Source organism: Pristis pectinata, chromosome 11 (assembly GCF_009764475.1).
Source record: "Pristis pectinata isolate sPriPec2 chromosome 11, sPriPec2.1.pri, whole genome shotgun sequence".
In the NCBI taxonomy this organism is placed as follows: domain Eukaryota; kingdom Metazoa; phylum Chordata; class Chondrichthyes; order Rhinopristiformes; family Pristidae; genus Pristis; species Pristis pectinata.
In genome coordinates, this window is record NC_067415.1 from 60617096 (window position 1) to 60636139 (window position 19044).

At 41.9% G+C, this 19044-nt stretch overlaps 1 protein-coding gene across 1 annotated transcript in view; it reads left to right on the plus strand.

Moving 5' to 3' along the window:
- The window catches only part of myo16 (myosin XVI), a 438207-nt gene that overhangs the window by 271247 nt on the left and 147916 nt on the right, over positions 1-19044 (plus strand). Inside the window, exons 15-17 of the mRNA XM_052025545.1 lie at positions 3958-4105; positions 5864-5972; positions 13066-13183. Coding sequence (XP_051881505.1) covers positions 3958-4105; positions 5864-5972; positions 13066-13183 — 375 coding nt within the window. The remainder of the gene's footprint in view (positions 1-3957; positions 4106-5863; positions 5973-13065; positions 13184-19044) is intronic.

Genomic DNA, 19044 nt, shown 5'->3' on the forward strand with positions numbered 1-19044 from the left:
AAATGCAGGATGGACTCAATAGGTCACATGCCACCTCCTGTACCAAGAAGACTCTATCAATTGGGCATGATCCAGAGATTCCCAGGGAATGTTAACAGCCATACAGCAATGATTTTGTTTTACTTTTTCAAATGATTTTGTTTTACTTAGTTAGAAAACTAAATGATCTCAATATAGTTAAAGCCTCTCAGAGTGTCCCACAGGGATAAACCATACACTTGAACTGAATATGTGCAGTATTCATATCAAGGTAGCTGAACCGAATGTAAGAGTTGCAAAATACAAAGCTCTGGGGAGTGTCAAACAGGTCAGGCCACATTAATGGAGGGATCTAGGTGGACTGGTTGGTAAGTTTACAGATGATACAAAACTTGGTGAAGTTGTGGATTATGATGAAGGTTGTCAAAGGATTCAGCAGGATATAGACCAGATGGAAACATGAGCAGATAAATAGCAGATGGAGTTTAATCTGGGCAAGTGTGGGGTGTTGCACTTTGGGAGGTCAAATGCATGAGGAAAGGCTACAGTAAATGGTAGGATCATTAAGAGCACTGACGTATGCAGGGATCGTGGGGTGCGAGTACATAGCTTCCTGAAAGTGGAAACACAGGGAGATAGGGTGGTACAGAAAGCATATGTTATCAGTCGGCGTGTTGAGTATAAAGCTGGGAAGTCATGATGCAGGCGTATGAAATTTTGGTTAGGCTACATTTGGAGTATTGTATACAATTCTGGTCACTGCATTACAGGAAGGATGTGGAGGCTTTGGAGATTGTGCAGAAGAGGTTCACCAGAATGTTGCCTGGATTAAAGAGTATGAGCTATAAGGAGATGTTGTACAAACTTGGATTGTTTTCTCTGGAGAGCTGGAGGCTGAGGAACAACCTGATAGAAGTATATAAAATAATGAGAGGCATAGATAAGGTAGTCAAACTCTGTTTCCCAGGGTGGAAATGTCAAATATGAGATGCCATAGGTTTTAAGGTAAGAGGAGGAAAGTTTGAGGGCAGAATTTTTTTACACAGAGACTGGTAGGTGTCTGGAATGCATTGCCAGGGGAAGTGGTGGAGGCAGATATGACAGCAACATTTAAGAGGCGTTTAGACAGGCACATGAACAGGCAGGGAATGGAGGGATATGGACTGTGTGCAGGCATGTGGGAATAGTTTAGGTTGGCATAATGGTTGGCAGAAACACCGTGGGCCAAAGGCCTGTTCCTGTGCTCTGCTGTTTATGTTTGTTCCATCTCCATTGTAACATTGGCTCAGATTTCTCTCTCTGTTGGCATGGCCTGGCCTGTTCAGCATTCTCTCCAACTTTTACATTCTTTTGTTTGTGTTTTTCTCTCTCTAACTACCCTCATCTCATAGCTTGTAGATGACTTTGATCATGTTATTTCTCTTTGCCCCCATTAGCTCATCATCCAGATTACTTCATCAAAAGTTTATCCCCACAGCAACCATAGTAGATTCACTACCCTCATTGCTCCTATTTGTACCTCCTCAAGAAATTAATTAATCCGACAGTTTGGGGTGTAGTTAGTCACAAATTCATGCTGACTGTCCCTGATTACTATCTGCCTTTCCAAATGGAGGGATTCTATTGTACCCTGGAATGGATTTCAATAACTTGCCCAGTATCAAAGTTAACCTAATTGTCCTGTAATTATTTGATTTCTCCCAAAGATAACAAAAAGCTACAAATTCTGTGCACATTATCAAAAGCTGGAAGAAACTGTGCATGCTGATATCATCACATACTGAGCTATTGAGCTATCGTAACTTTGGAGAGTTTATACAATTTACACTCAGAGACATGATGCTGTACAAGATGGTGGAATGAAGGGAGGTGTGAGACTCAAAATCTAACATTTGATTAGGCATGTAAGATTGATAGTTCTGTAGAGATGTGAGACAAGAATTCAAAGGAATTCTCAGTGATGGTGTCATAATCAGACAGAAAGGAAACAGACCACATCCACACCAATCAGTGGGCACCCATCTGTATGAATCCCAGCTTCCGGCACCTGGCCCATACCCTTCTACCCTTCTATACCGACTCTCTGCAGCACTATTACAGTTACTCACTGGGTGAAAAAAGGTTCCTCTCAGATCTTCTGTAAATCTCTTACCCTTCATCCTTAGTCTATGTCCTCTAGTTTTATTTACCTCTGATATGGAGAAAAGTTTCCTTCAGTCTACCCTATCTGTACCCCTTATTTACCTCAATCCTGCCTCCTGTTAATGTACTCCACTCCAGGGGAAACAGACCTAGCCTCTCCGACCTCTGCTCGTAACTGCTAGAACTTCTATCCTGTCCCAGTTACTGATATAACAATAGCCTTCAGTGAAAGGAAAGTCATGATCTGCAAAAAAAGAACAGTATCAAGTGACTGCAAGTGACATGAGTCACTGTTATAGATGTATTGGTATTCGTTCCCTGGGAACTATTATTTTAAAGAGTTTAAGTAGGACTGAAGTCAGAAAAAAGGACACAGAGCTTGTAAAAACAAAACACTGTACAATAGTGAAAAAGAGGTGAGGAGAAATGGAGGGAAGTGAATTTTATGTATATTAAAATAAGCCTTGGAGAAGCAAGGTTCCAATGTTACTCTAGATCACAATAAATATTCGATTGGCTGACTTTTTTGTTGAAATATTCTACAGTTCTACACTTCTCTACACTATCTACACTATCACTGGTTTGTGTCCTTTACAATGTGATTGGGCTTGGAATAGCTTATCTTAGAACAGAGAATGGAGAGGCAGCAATTGAGGCAGAAGGCAATGTTCAGAGGAGGAGAAAAGCAATTTTGACTGATTGAGAGAGGGAATCACTAAATCAGTGAGTACACCATTCATCATAGAACCTCGGTGAAGTAATTCAAAATTATTCTTTGGAGGGGTATTTAGTTTATGTCAAACATCATGTCAGAAATATCCATGTAGTTCAGATGATTTATTGAAGTAATGTATGATGATGAATCTATTCCTGATGTTGTTACAGAGTTGACTACTGTTCAGGAATTAGAGATCCACAGTGAGTCACATCAAGAGGTTGCAAGTTTTTCAGTTCCATAAATAAATAAAAATTAAGAGATAATTTAAGAGATAAATGTACAATTGAGGGGGTCAAACTGACTAAGTAAGCCAGAAACCAGACCTGAATCTCTTATGATCATGTATTTACACATATTTTCTTCAAAGAGGGGAAGCGGTGAGGTGTTTTTGTATAAAGTGTGATCAGAGATGCAGTGATGTCATCAAGTGCATTCATCATGCTCAGAGGACGTAAAGATTTTATTTTTGTTTTTAGACTGAAAATAAACACTTCTGTGTCCTGTAACTGTTCTTGTAAACAGAACTTACCAGATCTCCAGCAGCATTCAGGGTGTTCATGAAGCCCTTTTCCCCTATGCTGGTCCAAAACCCTCTCTCCTGATGTTGCTGCTTGGCCTCCCTCAACTGCTGATGCTATTGGTTGGCATGAAGCAAAATGTACCAAAATGAGTCACACATAATATTAACATGTTGTAGCTTTCTCTCAATAAGCATTATGACATTAAAATGGAATAGTTTCACTCATTCTTGTCCTCATATTCAAAAGATCCTTGATTATGCAGGATTGCCAGATTTCAATGTGGCCTCGGAAGGTGAATTAAATTTGTTTCTCCCCTGGAGGAGCAGCACTCACAGGGGTTCAACATGGGAAATTGGACTTTCATCCATTAAAACAAATGGGTGATTGATCCTCTTCATGTGTCAATGCAATGTGCGGAATTTGTCCTCTTCTGCAATCAGAAGAAAATCATTTTTTATAATTTTTATAATCCCACTGAAGTATAATATATATGAAGTTAAGCTTACATTCTGTTATACACTTTCACTAATAATAGTATCACTTTTTGAAAGATGTAAAACAGAAGTTAGATAATTTAACAAATGATTCTTCTTCCAGCCAGAGTTTATACCTACTGCTTAGAGAAGTCTCGCCTTGTCTCACGACCACCTAACCAGTGCAATTTTAATATTTTCTACCTGATGATTGATGGCCTGTCAACTGAGGAGAAGTGTGCTTTGTACCTCAGCAATCCTTTTTCACACAGGTACGTGTGATAGTACAATTTCTCTGAACAGACTGAGATCACAGGATGATCTTCCCGGGTGTGCTTTTATGGACTCCATATGCCAACAACTTTTCCAAATGTCTTTTAAACATTGTATTTGTACCCATCTCTACAGCTTCTTCTGGCAGCTCATTCCATACACCCACTGCCTTCTGTATGCAAAAGTTGCTCCTCAGGTTCCCTTTAAAGCTTTTCCATCTCACCTTAAAGGTATGCCCTCTAGTTTTAGACTCCCATATCCTGGGAAATAGATTGCAAGCACCCACCTTACCTGTGCCCCTCATGATTTTATACATCTTGATAAGGTCACCCCTCAGCCTCCCACTTTTCAGGCAATAAAGCCCCACCTATCCAATCTCTCCTTGTAACTCAAGCCCTCCAGTCCCAGTAATCTTTTCTGTGCCCTTTTCAGCTAAGGAAATCCTTTCTATAGCAAGGTGACCAGAACTGCACACACTACCTTCTTGTACAGCTGTAACATGATGTCCTAACTCTTGTCCTCATTGCCCTGACTGATGAAGGTAAGCAGAAAGATGTATAATTCGGTAGTTGGTCAGGAGGTACAGTTCTCTTGTAGAGGCAGAGTAAAGCCAGCAAAGATAAATGAAGCAGGGGGGGATGTTCTGAACATTTTGCTAGTGGTTTCATTTATCGCAGTCTCTGGATGGTGGCAGTGTTTCACCCAAACCCCCCCCCCCCCCCCCCCCCCCCACCCCCAGAACTGGAAGGTCTTCAAGGCTTGCAGGGGGTTCCACCAGCAGTTGATGATATTAAGGAAATTGTCACCCTGATTCATCCCACAACAGATGTTACTTTTCAAACGTAAAGCTGGACCAGACATTCAAAGTTAAGATGTGAAGCAGCAAAAACTTCTGTGTAGTAAATTGAATATTGTTACCGCTCATTAGTTAGGCCAGACTTGGAGTATTGTGTGCAGTTCTGGTTGTCACACTATAGGAAGGATGTGATTGTGCTGGAGAGAGCGCAGACAAGATTCACCAGGATGTTGCCTGGATTGGAGGAATTTGATTATGGAGAGAGATTGGATAGGCTGGGCTTGTTTTCCTTGGAGTGAAGGAGAAAGAGGGGTGACCTGATGGAAGTATATGAGAGACATAGATAGGCGAGATAGTCAAAATCTTTTTCCTTTGTTAGGGTTATCAAAAACAAAAGGTTTAAAGTGAGAGGAAGGAGTTCTAAAGGGGATTTCTTTTGCACGGAAATTTTTACGTTTCTAAGCTTTTTTTACACAGAGAGTGTTTGATATCTGGAATGTTTTGTCCTAGGAGGCGGTGTAATCAGATGTAATTACTCTGAGGCATTTAGACAGGTACTTAAATAGTTAAGTCACAGAAGGATAGACTCCTAATGCAGGTAAATGAGATTAGTGTGGATGGGCAAAAAGGTTGCCATGGACTTGTTTGGCTGAAGGGCTTGTTTCAGTACTGTACAACTCCATGACGCTATCCCTGTTCTCCATCCCTGATTGAAACTGGCATCAGTCCTGTCGACCTGACAACTGCAGTTCAGCTAAGAAGCTATGATAATCAGAAAGTGTATCAAATGTTTATGCTTTTTCAATTAATTTGACTTGACCAGTTGGGGGAGTAGTTTGCCTTCAAGAATAATTCTCCCATGTATCCTTTTTAAAGTGAGCACAAGATGCACAACAGCAATATAACATTGGTTTTCACCAGATTATTCACTCAATGTGCTTTGCTATTTTATTCATCACAGATATATGAACCAGGATGGACAAGAGTCAAAACCACCTGAGGCTGCAAGAAACAGAGACAGGTTTTTTGCTGTAAAGCAAGCCTTGAGCACTCTTGGTTTCAACAATCTGGTAAGACGAGTTATCAGGTTCTAATCTATCATTATACTTTCTTCTGAGTGTTGAAAACATGATATAATCCATAATAGAGGGCAGTTCTTGCAGTAGGTTTGCAAACATTTTCCCAATTTCATTCCATCTACTTCCTTAACCAATTCAAGGCACTGACTGCAGCCGTATAGGAAGGCTGAGACCTTTTCTAACTCTCATGTATTTTGTCATTACCTTAACTTTCTGAGACAGAATTTGCAAGGCAGGAACCATGATTTATCAGCTGTAATTGACTGGCTGTGGCCAGCAGTTCTGAAGGGAAACTGAAAGGCATTCAGTTGCTCACAGGTAAGTCCAGGAAGAGCTGAGTGACAGATGATCTTCCACTCCATTCAAGCAACTGGACTCTGTTGCAGTCCACAGCAGGGACATTCTGGACTTCCCATTATGCTGCAGAAGCCACCTCTGTGATCCTACATCAGCCAGATCTAAATTAAGATTGGAATTGCAATCATTTGAATCAGAATTCCTGACATGGAGTTTATGAAAGAAAACATAAGTTCAATTTTGCATTCTCACTTAGTTTATATTCATGGTTAATGCATTTTAATAATGCATGTTTATTTTATAATGTAATGATGTTTATATGTTTAGTTATTTAAAGGAATGCTAAATGTAGATTAAAGACATATAACAACTCTTACAGAGCCTCACAGACCATGCCTCTGTCAAATGCTGTCAGGGTTCTGGAGACAGGGCTTCAGTAGTACGCCAGCTGAGGTCCGGTTGGTGCTGAGGCTTTGCTGTGCCTCACTGCTTTACTCCATGATTGGGAGGCTGAGGATAACTGGATTTGCACATCTTACAATGTTAGAATGGGCATGGGGTAAGTCCACGAAGGGGGACAAATCAAGACACGTTTGACACGTCTGGCTCCTCCTCCTGTTAGGTTGGCTTTGCAGGCAAGGCATAACTGACCCCACTGTTGACACATGCTTAGAATAGCAGTCGACCACCAATGACGTAATCTGACATGAATCCACGTAATTATGGAAAACCCTATCTTCCAGCAGATTCCTTTCTTGCCAACTCAGAAAAGAGAAGTTAAAATTGCCATGTGCTGGAGCAGGGCAGGACATTGGCTGATGGGATCCCTGAGGGATTGGGCAGACGACTCATTAGCCACTGGATGGGCAGAGTTAAAATTTCAAATTTTGTTTTTGTTTTTGTTTTGTTTTGTTTTTTTTTCCTAACCATTTTCCAAAACCTGCCTTTAAACTTTGGCAGGAGTTAAATGCTGCAGTAATAACAACTCTTACAGAGCCTCACAGCCCATGCTGTCAGGGTTCTGGAAACTGGGTCACAAAATGCTGTTGTATTCAGTGCTTTATGTTCCAAAATTACTGCAACCTGGAGCACACAGTTTTACTAAGTGTTTCCAAATGAAATCACACCTAAAACGAAATTGGGCCACCACCTAAGTATGTCTACAGGAGATGGAGATGGTGGTGGGTGTAGGAGGAACATGTGCGTGTGTGAGAACTGAAAGATAGGATGGAATCCTTCACAGACACACATTGTGATATTTATTGCCACAGCGAAACAGTTCATGGGATCTGCGTGCAAACCAGGAAAATCTCCCCTGTCATTGACATCTTTCCAAGGTCCAGATTTTACAGACCTATTCTTATAATGTAGACCTCATTTTTTTCATTAACCGCTTTCCAGAACTTGGCTTTGCTGAAAGGGCAAACACTCAATGACCTTCCTTCAATCAGAAGGTCAGAAATAGGGATGTATGCTTTGATTACACAATGTTGCATTTGCAACTCCTCAGATAATGAAGCAGTCCACTTCTTAATGTGGCAAGACCTGAACAATATCTCGGCCTGGGCTTATAGGTGGCAAGTAACATTAGCTCCACACAAGTGCCAGGCAATGACAATATCTAATAAGAGAAAATCCAGCTATCACACCCTGACATTCAATGGCATTACCATTACTGAATGCCCCACTATCAATATCCATTGACCAGAAACTGAACTGGACTAGCCATATACACAATTTGGCTACATGAGCAAGTCAAAGGCTAGGAATCCTGTTGCAAGTAGCTCAACCCCTAACTCCATAAGGCCTGTTCACCATCTACAAGGCTCAAGTTAGAAGTGTGATGGCATACTCCCCACTTGCCTGGATGAGTGCAGCTTCAACAACATCTAAGAAGCTCAACACCATACAGGACATAGCAGGCCACTTGATAGACACCCCATCTACAGCCATTCACTCACTCTACCACCGACTTACCACCAGATGTGCTGCAGCCACTCACCAAGACTTCTTAACCAACACCTTCCAAACCTAAAACCTCTACCAGCAAGAAGGACAAGGCCAGCAAAGGTATGAGGAACACCAGCACCTAGAAATTACCCTTCAAGCCACACACCATCCTGACTTGGAAAGTTATCGCCATTCCTTCACCGTCACCAGGTCAAGGTCCTGGAACTCTCTCCCTAACAGCATTGTAGGTATACCCACAGCTCAAGGAGGCCAGCAGTTCAAGAAGTCAGCTCATTACCACCATCTCAAGGGCAATTAGGAATGTGCAATTAAACACTGGCAGAGCCTGTGAAGCATACTGCCCCCTGAATAATTTTGCTTTCTTTTATTGAACGGTTCCTTTATACAATGAGACGGACTATGACCTCATGATCTACCTTGTTGTGACCTCGCACCTTATTGCACTGCATTTTCTCTGTAGCTGTGACATTTTACTCTGTACTGTTACTGTTTTTACCTGTACTACATCAATACAATTTGTACTAACTCGATGTAACTGCACTATGTAATGAATTGACCTGTACGATCGGTTTGTAAAACAAGCTTTTCACTGTACCTCGGTACAAGTGACAATAATAAACCAATACCAATACCAATAATTGACCATGAGAAGGTCATGCTGAGCCATCACTTTGAACCACTGAAGTCCTGAAGTGATGAAGGTATTCCCATTGTGCTGTTGGAGAAGCAATCTTGGTTTAGACTGAGCAACAATCTCCTGTTGAACTAAGCAACAATCTCCTGTTGAAAATGGTAATTGCATGACATTTCTGTGTTGCAAGTATTATTTGCCACTTATCAGCTCATACCTGAATGTTGTCTTAGTGCATATGGGTATGGGCTGCTTCATTTGCTGAGGAATGTCCCCACTTCTGACCTTGCTGACAGGAGGAAGGTCATAGATGATGCAGCTGAAGATGGCTGGGCATAGGATACCACCCTGAAGAACTTCTGCAGTGAAGTCATGGGGCTGGGATAACAATCACAACCTCTTGTGTAAGGTATGACTTCGACCATTGGTGTTTTCCCTTTGATATCCATTGACATCAGAGTTGCTTGATTGCTCTGACGCCACAGTCAAATATTGCCTTGATTTCATAGTCATAGAGTTATACAGTACAGAAACAGGCCCTTCGGCCTAATATCCATGCCAACCAAGGGGTCTTCCTGAGCTAATCTGATTTGCCTGCATTTGGCCCGTATCCCTCTAAACCTTTCCTATCTATGAACGTCCGAATGTCATATAAATGTAATATTTGTACCCACCTATACCACTTCCTCTGCCGTTCCATCTACCCCTGTAAGGTCACCTTTCAGCCTTCTTGACTCCAGAGGAAAAAGTCCCAGTCTATGCAGTCTCTCCTCATATCTCAAGCCCGACATTTCCATCCTCATATCTCAAGCCTGACATTTCCAGCAATGTCCTTGTAAATCTTTTCTGCACCCTCTCGAGCTTAATCACATCCTTCCTAGCGTCTGGTAACCAGAAATGCACACAATATTCCAGGTGCAGTCTCACCAAGGGCAATCATTCTCACCTCACCTTTTGAATTCAACTATTTGTCTACATCTGGAACAAGTCAATGATGAGGTATGGAACGAAATGGTGCTGGTAAATTTTGCATCCATGAGCAGGTTATTGGCCAGTAAATGCTGTTTGGTACTGCCCTCAATGCCAGCTTCCTTCATTTGGTTGATAATTAAGAGTGGGCTGATGGGGCAATAATTAGACAGACTGTGTTTGCCCTGCTTTTTGTGAATAGGAAATACCTGAGCAATTTACAGAATGATTGTGTAGGTGCCAGTATTGTGATTGTAGTCATTAGTTTGTGACTGTTGTACTTTCAAATCTTTGGGCCCTGATTCTAACTGGGGCCAAGTTAAAATGAGAACAGTCACTTATTCAGTCTGATCCTGTCACCTTCCCACCTTACTGTGATCTTACGTTGCCTTTGGTTATTGGAGCACATCACAGAGAGTGAAGCAGGGTCCTTCCTTAACCACACAGATTGGATTCAATTATTTCACCAGTGCTTGATCAGCAATGGTGAAGCCTTGAATAGGCACTGAAAGCTTCCCCAGGGGAGTTAGCCCAGTGATAGCCAGAATGTGGAACAAAAATGGCCCAACAAGGACTTGTTAAAATGTTATTGTAGGTTTTCTTGTCGCCCAGGATGACCTGATCTGCTTCTCCAGATATCAAGGAAGGCCTTAGATTTTCCTTGCCCAGTGTTTCTCACTCCTCTTGATTGTGTCCAGAGATCTGTCACTTCACAAATGTGTTCAGCACCATTCACCACCCCTATCTCCCACCTTCATCCATCCACTTCTGCCTTCCTTAGGTCATGACTGGTACTCTTCCTCCTTGATGTTGGCCAAACTAACTTAAGTGAAGGTATGAACCTTTCCCACAGATCCCTGGCTCTGCAGAGTGCCACCAGATTGTTACTTGCATGTGTTGGTTAGATATAGGATCTAAGTTTAAGTTTTATCATTCTTGGTCTTAGTCTCCCTTTTACTCATGGTTAGGTTGTTGAGGTGCACAACTTTGTGCTCATGGAGGACTAGTCCTTTCCACCACTTGAATAACAATAGACTCAGAAAGAACAGGCAACAAAGAATGAACAGACAACATAGGAAAAACAAGAAAAATGGAGGCAATGGCTTCAAATTCCTTACAAGCCAATAAGGAACAAAGGGACACAAGAACATAGTCTGTTGAAAGCAACATCACAGGTAGACAGGGTGGTGTAAAAGGCATTTAGCACGCTGACCTTCATCAGTCAGGGCAGTGAGCATAGAAGTTGGGACATTATGTTGCCGTTGTATAAGTCATTGGTGAGGCTGTACTTGGAGTACTGTGTACAGTTTTGGTCACTCTGTTATTGGAAAGATGTGGTTAAACTGGAAAGAGTGCAGAAAAGATTTACAAAGATGTTGCCAGGACTAGAGGGCCTGAGTTATAGGGAGAGGTTGGCCAGGCTAGGTCTTTATTCCTTGGAACAGAGGAGAATGAGGGGCAACCTTATAAAAGTGTTCAAAATTATGAGGGGCATGGATGGTAACAGTCTTTTCCCCAGGGTAAGGGAGTCCTGAGGGGCAACTTTTTCACACAGAGGATTTTGAGTATATGGAACGAGCTGCCATCAGAAATGGTTGAGGCAGGTATAATAGTATCATTTAAGGAACACTTGGATAGGTACATAGAGGAGCGGGGCTTAGAGGATATGGGCCGAATGCAGGAAATTGGGACTACCTGGGTGGGCGTTATGGTTGGCATGGACTCGCTGGGCCGAAAGGCCTGTATCCATTCTGTATTGCTCTATGACTCTAAGTAAGCTCATCAATGCTTTCTTTAACTTAATCAGTCCATCCATTCTCCATTTATTTTGAAGATCTGACTTCAGACTGCAGGATTTCATCAGGGGCTACAATATTCTGGGTTGACTGGTTGAGTAACACTATCAAGGTCACAAGTAGAACAGCTTGCTATCTCACATTGAACTGAGGCCCCTCAGCTGGCATGATGCCAGAGCACAACTAGGGCATTGCAGGAGACTGGCCTCAAAGGCCCAGGTGGCAGCTGTCTAAGCTTATTGGCAGTAGCTTGACTGTTGAGGTACTCCATCGTGATGGACTGAGGGGGCTAATGCCGTAGTCCATATTGATTAGAATGGTCTCCAGTCTAGAGACAAATTGGAGCTTGACTCCTCCACACTCCAAGACATTGTGTGTGTGTGTGTGCTTGCTGTTAGGCTTCCCAGTGTATCAAGTATTTCCAGTGAATTTCCCCGAGCTTTCTTTTGTAGCCTTGGCCTTGCACATGGCATCTGAGTCCTTTGCAGTGACAGGATACTGCTTGAAGCTCCAGTAAGCTGTTATTTCTGGCTTCTATCTGCAAGACTTACTTCCTTTAGTTTTGTGCCTAAAATGAGTCAGCATGTGAAAACCTTTCTGCAATCTGCCCTTTAATATTCGTGTATGTCAATCTCTGAATTGCTTTTGCAACATCATCTCCAGGATCACGACAATCCTCTTTCCATTGGCCGAGCTCAAATTTATCAGCAGCTGAACTCAAGGAGGGGACAGTTAAGATTGTGTTGCGAGAGAGAGCAGAGAGTTGGAAGTGGTGAATAAAAAGTATGTGCAACTTATCATGAAGAGTCTGTGTGGGAGGTGGGAAGACTTGTGAAAACCTCCACCTGCAGTTTCCCTTCCAAGTTGCACATCATTTCCTCATCATCACTGGGTCCAATTACCTGATGTCTCTACCCACACGTATTATTGGAGTGCATCATTTGCTGAAGTATTTCTCTATCACCTTCTCAAGGGTAATTATATATGAGTAGTAAATGCTGATTTTACCAGTAATGCCTTCAGCTTGTAAATCAATAAAGAAAATGTCAGGCCAATGAAAGTTAAGCAGTAGTCGATTTTCTCCTGTTTTAAAATTTATAACCAAGGCTGACAAATGTAACTAAACCACATCATAAAATGCTCGTGTTCAGGAGCAAAAAAATAGTGACACATTTATGTTTTTCTAATTTAACAATCAGTGCCATACCTTGAAAAATCCAGATTGAATTAAGAAAACACAAGTCCTTTTCATCTCTGAGATAAAAAATGTATTCATTAGATTGTAGCAAGACATTCAATATGTTTTTGTATCTGGAAAAGAGTAAAATGTAAATTATTATGTTGCCATTTAACAGGAAAATCAACACACATGAAGTTGAAATAACCACATGCTTCACCATATTTTCTTTTTCTGATTTAGGAAATTGATAGCCTGTTTCTGATTCTGTCTGCACTCTTGCTACTTGGAGACATCCAGTTTTTGGCTCTTACAGATACTGAGACAGCATATGTGACAAATGTGCAATTACTAGAACAAGGTCAGTATTCTTGAAGTCAAAAGGCTGACAGTTTCTGTTTGTGGAGTGCCAGGTGGGCAGATTATCCAAAATAAATCAGCAGTTGAAACCAGCACCATACTTAATACTTTGTACCAACATTTCATATTGTTGGGGGACTAGAGAGAAAGGGAAGGGTGGCTTAGTCATGGATTTTATCTTCTGTGCCACCTGATTTCTGATTAATCCTATAAATTCTCTGCTATTTACCACCATCAATTCCATCTGAACACATCATTGCTTAACAAGAACACAATGTGAACATGTGGACATTGGAAACCTGGAATAAAAATGAAAAATTGAACTGAATTGAACTAAACAAAGTTTGCATATTAGTTGGCCACTGCAAATTGCCCTTTATGTGTAGGTAACTGATGGAATGTGGGTGAATAAAATGGGTTAGGATTCGTGAAAAAATGAGTGTTTGTAGGTTGGCACAAGTCAGTGGGCCAAAAGGCCTTTTTCCATTCTGTGATTCTATGACTTGATTCAGCAGATCAGGAAACATCTCCAGAGAAAGATGCATAGTTAACAGGATTACAGGTTGGAGGGGTAAAAAGAACAAAAGAGAAGGACTGTGACCAATGGAAAATGAAGATCGTTCAACAAGTAATTTCTGCTGCCTTCCACCCTATCACTGACTTTCAATTTTTTTCTCCGCTCCACCCCATCCTCCTCTCTCTGTCTCTGTTTAATCTCTTAACTCTTTTCCAATTCTGTTAAAAGGTCATTGACCTAAAATGTAGCTACATTGGCACCAGCGGTCATATCTAGGATGGTTAGTAGAGCCAGCCTTATCTCTATGAAGAACACTATGAAGTCCAGCTAAATTATCCCTGAACAAAAAAATAACTGTTGGAGGAACTGAGCAGGTTAAGCAACATCTGTGCAATATCTTGTGTCTTTATTTTACTACTCCACTCTGAATTATCTTCAAGGCATGACAACTTTGAACAATTTCTCCCCGACTATCTCTTTGCCTCCACAGATGTTGCTTAACCTAATGAGTTTCTCCAGCAGTTTGTTTTTTTGCTCCAGATTCCAGCATCTGAAGCCCCTTGTAACTCTAAATTATCCCTGATATTTTATGAGTTCTTTGAAGAGCTTGAAGATATTGCAAGGAGCAATTCTCACAGTTCAGTTCTTGATATACTGGGGTTCAGACATAGAGGTGCTCCATCTTGAATTCCCATGAAAAGCTCCATCATTCAAAGCTTTGAACCAGCCCTCATTTGCAAAATCTATCCCTTAATGAAAAGCATGGAGAAGTTGTGGAGGAAATGGTACAAGGAGCAAATTCTTGTCGAACAGTTTCCTTTTTGAGGAAAGATCAGAGCTACATTATTACATGTCACAACATTACTGTAAACCATAAAATTGACTTTTTTTAATGAATGTGGCATTGTTGGAGAATTTACATAATCACAAATGTTATTGAATACAGTTACCTACGACTTGTTTATAGGATTTTGAATTGTGTATTCTGTTGCATGTATTTTGTTGGCTTCTACCAGATTGCATTGCTGTACAATGCCAAGTTCTGCCACATATAAGTAACTCTTATAAAACCTAATGATTTTGGTCCCACAATCACTATTCTGTGCCATTTCTGTAATATATACACTGTTCAGCACTATTTAAATATTTCTCTACACATAAAATACAATGTCACATGCACAATTCTTGCATCTCATACATAACAATGTGCCATCAACTGATTTCTGCATCGTATGCAGAATGTTAGACTGTACCAGTGTAGTAGGCACAGTTCTATAGTACAGTTAAAATTTTCCTATTTTTATGCTCCAGAAAATATGTAAAGAAATGTCCTCCAACCAGGAAAATTGCAAAAGCTAGATCATTGGGGGTATTTAAAAAGATACATTTTTGAAAGATCAGTGAATTGACAGCTGTGGGGAATTGGCACAGAACAAAAGCAGATGAGGCCTGAGGCAAATCAGCCATGATCACATTGAATGATGGATTTGGGTTGACAGGCTCAGTGGCCTACTCTGCCCCTATTTTCTTATAGATTGGAGAGTATTATCTATAATGAGAGGTTGGACAAACTTAAGTTGTTTTCTCTGGAGCATCAGAGACTGAGGGGAGACCTGATAGAAGAATAAAAAATTCTCAGAGGCAAAGATAGGGTAGACAGTCAGAATACTTTTCCCAGGGTAGAAATGTCAAGTCCTCAAGGACATGCACTCAAGGACATGTGAGAAGGGGAAAGTTTTAAGGAGATTTGCAAGGCAAGATTTTTCACACAGAGATTGGTAGGTGTCTGGAACATGTTGTCAGGGGAGGTGATGGAAGCAGATATGATAGCAACATTTAAGATGCATTTAGACAGACATATAGACAGGCAGGAAATAGAGGGATAAAGTCCAGGCAGATGGGATTAGTTAGATTGGCATCATGATCAGTACAGATATGGTGTCCAAAAGGCCTGATCCTGTGTTGAATTGTTCTATGTTCTAAGAAGTGTTAAATCTTTGTTAAATTGTTAGGCACAATAAGTAAGGATCTGGAGAAATTGGATTTATTTTGTTCCCATTAGATTGCGCTGACGATCATTTCTGGGTCAATTAGCGACTACTGGGAAATTAACCTGGACACTTTTGGGTGTGATTCACTTTCACATATCTGACATTTACCTTAGGTCAGATGCGTATCTAATGATGTTATCTGGAATTGGTATTGGTATTGGTTTATTATTGTCACTTGTACCGAGGTACAGTGATAAACTTGTCTTACAAACCGATTGTACAGTTCAATTCATTACACAGTGCAGTTACATTGAGATAGTACAGAGTGTATTGATGTAGTACAGGTAAAAACAATAACAGTACAGGGTAAAGTGTCACAGCTACAGAGAAAGTGCAGTGCAAGGTCACAACAAGGTAGATTGTGCGGTCATAATCCATCTCATTGTATAAGGGTCAATAGTCTTATCACAGTGGGGTAGAAGCTGTCCTTAAGTCTGGCAGTATGTGCCCTCAGGCTCCTGTATCTTCTACCCGATAGGAGAAGAGAGAATGTCCCAGGTGGGTGGGGTCTTTGATTATGCTGGCTGCTACACCAAGACAATGAGAGGTAAAGACAAGAGTCCAAGGAGGGGATGCTGTGGATTTGGAAGGTGAGACCTATAATCTGGGTTTATCAGTCATAATAGAGCAAGGAGCAAGCTGATTGACAAAGGCATGTGAATTCATCGATGTATTTCTCTCTGCATCTACCAACCTCAGTTTTTATTGCTCAGTTTTTAGTTTCAAACAGCTTTGCTGGGTGCCCCATTACTTGTTGCAACCATTACTCTGTTGCACAGCAGCAATACATGCTGTGATCTCTGCTTCAGCGATGAGCCCATACCATGGCACGACTTGGGGCTACTTTGATCACAGGACTTGGATCTGTATTGACGATTGCAAGGAGTTGGCAAGACACACTGAAGATACCAAAGACATGTGTCCCCCGCCATATTTTTCCTCATCTCCACTGCAGTCCCTTCTGCAGCTATTCAGTGGTTGTTATCTAGGGAGGTTCATTAAATCCCTGTCTTCCTCATAATGCAATAGCAGCCATGTCCTTTGATCCTGCGCAGATCAGCTGGCGAGGGTAAAACTTTACTTCAAAACTGTATTTACACAGCACAGTAACAGGCCCTTCTGGCCCAACGGGTCCACATCACCCAATTACACCCATGTTAACCTACTAACCCGTATATCTTTGGAATGTGGGAGGAAGCTGGAGCACCGGAAGGAAACCCACGCAGTCACGGTGAGAGAACGTAGAAATTCCTTACAGACAGTGGTGGGAATTGAACCTCAATCACTGACGCTGTAATAGCGTTATGCTAACTGCTACACTACCAGTGATGCCATTTTTAGCGTCTCCCTGTTTCAATCTGAGGTTCCCACCTGCTTTAAGAAGACCACTATCATCCCGGTACCTGAAAAAAAAAGGGTAACATGCCTTAATGACTACCATCCAGTGGCTCTGACAAAGCATTATAAAGTGCTTTGAAAGGCTGGTCATAGCACACATCAATTCCAGCCTCCCAGATAACCTCGGCCCACTGCACTTCACCTACCAGTGAAACAGGCCTATGGAGGATGCCATCTCCTTGGCCCTACACTCATCTCTGGAGCATATGGATGGCAAAGACACCTACGTTGTTTATTGACTACAGCTCTGTTTTCAATACCATAGTTCCAAACAAACTCATCTCCAAACTCGTAGACCTGGGACTCACAACTCCCTTTGCAACTAGATTCTTGACTTCCTGACCCACAGACTGCAATCAGTAATGATAGGAAGCAACACCTCTGCCACGATTATCCTCAACACTTGGTGCCCCACAAGGCTGCTTGCTCAGCCCCCCACTTTACTCCCAACACACTCTCAACTGTGTGACCAGATTCTGCTCTTACTCCATCCACAAGTTTGCAGATGACACCTCTGCAGTGAGCCGAATCTCAAATAATGATGAGTCAGAGTGCAGGAAGGAGATACAGAGCCTAGTGGCTTCGTGTCATGACAACAACCTTTCCCTCAATGTCGACAAAACAAAAGAACTGGTCATTGACTACATGAAGAGGGGTGGTTCACACGCTCCTGTTTACATCAATGGCGTTGAGAACTTCACGTTCCTTGAAGTGAACATCACTAATAGCCTGCCCTGGCCCAACCACATAGACACCATGGCCAAGAAAGCGCCTCTGCTTCCTCAGGAGGTTAAAGAAATTTGGCATGTCCCCTTTGACCCTCACCAACTTTTATCAATGCACCACAGAAAGCATCCTATCCAGATGCATCACGGCTTGGTATTGGCAACTGCTCTGCCCATGACCACAAGAAACTGCAGAGAGTTGTGGATACAGCTCAGCAACATCACGGAAGCCAGCCTCCCCCTCCATGGATTCTGTCTATACTTCTCGCTGCATCAATAAAGCAGCCAACATAATCAAAGACCCCAACTACCCTGGATATTCTCTCTTTTCCCCCCACCCCACGGCAGAAGATACAAAAGCCTGAAAGCACATAACAATAGGCTCAAAGGTAGCTGTTATAAGACTATTGAATTGTCCCCTAATTTGATGAGATAGACTCTTGACCTCAGAATCTACGTCATTATGGCCTTGCACCTTATTGTCTACCTGCACTGCATTTTCTCTGTAACTCTAACACCTTATTCTGCACTCTGCTATTGTTTTCCCTTGTACTACCTCAATGCAATGTTTGTAATGGAAATGATCTGGTATAGTGGTATGTGACAATAATGAACCAATTTCCAATTGCTGGTGTCTGCTGTTGGAAACTGCACGGATAATGTTTTAACAATTATCTTCATGAAGTATAGACAGAGTCCATGGAGGGGGGAGGCAAGCTTCCGTGATGTGCTGAGCTGTGTCCACAACTCTCTGCAGTTTCTTGTGGTCACGGGCAGAGCAGATGCCAATACCAAGCTGTGATACATCTGGATAGGATGCTTTCTGTGGTGCATTGATAAAAGTTGTTAAAACATTATCTTTGTGAGCTTCGCTTTGGAGCAGGTAAGTTTTTCTTTATCTTTTTTATTAGGGTTTTAAGTATAAGGTGTAGCGGTTGCTACCGCGGAATAAAACAAGACTCACTCGGAGGATTGCCAAACAGAACTGGTTTATTTTCCCGCCTTGCGCGGGCCCTTTAAGGGAGAAAACTCCGGCCCAAAAAACCGGCAATGACGTAAGTCCTACGTCATCAGGACTTTCCCCGCGCGCGGGTTCTCCCCGTCGCTCGAAAGATGAGGCCCGCCGCCATCTTGGGGCCTCGTCGCTCCGACACCCGCGTGACCCGACTTG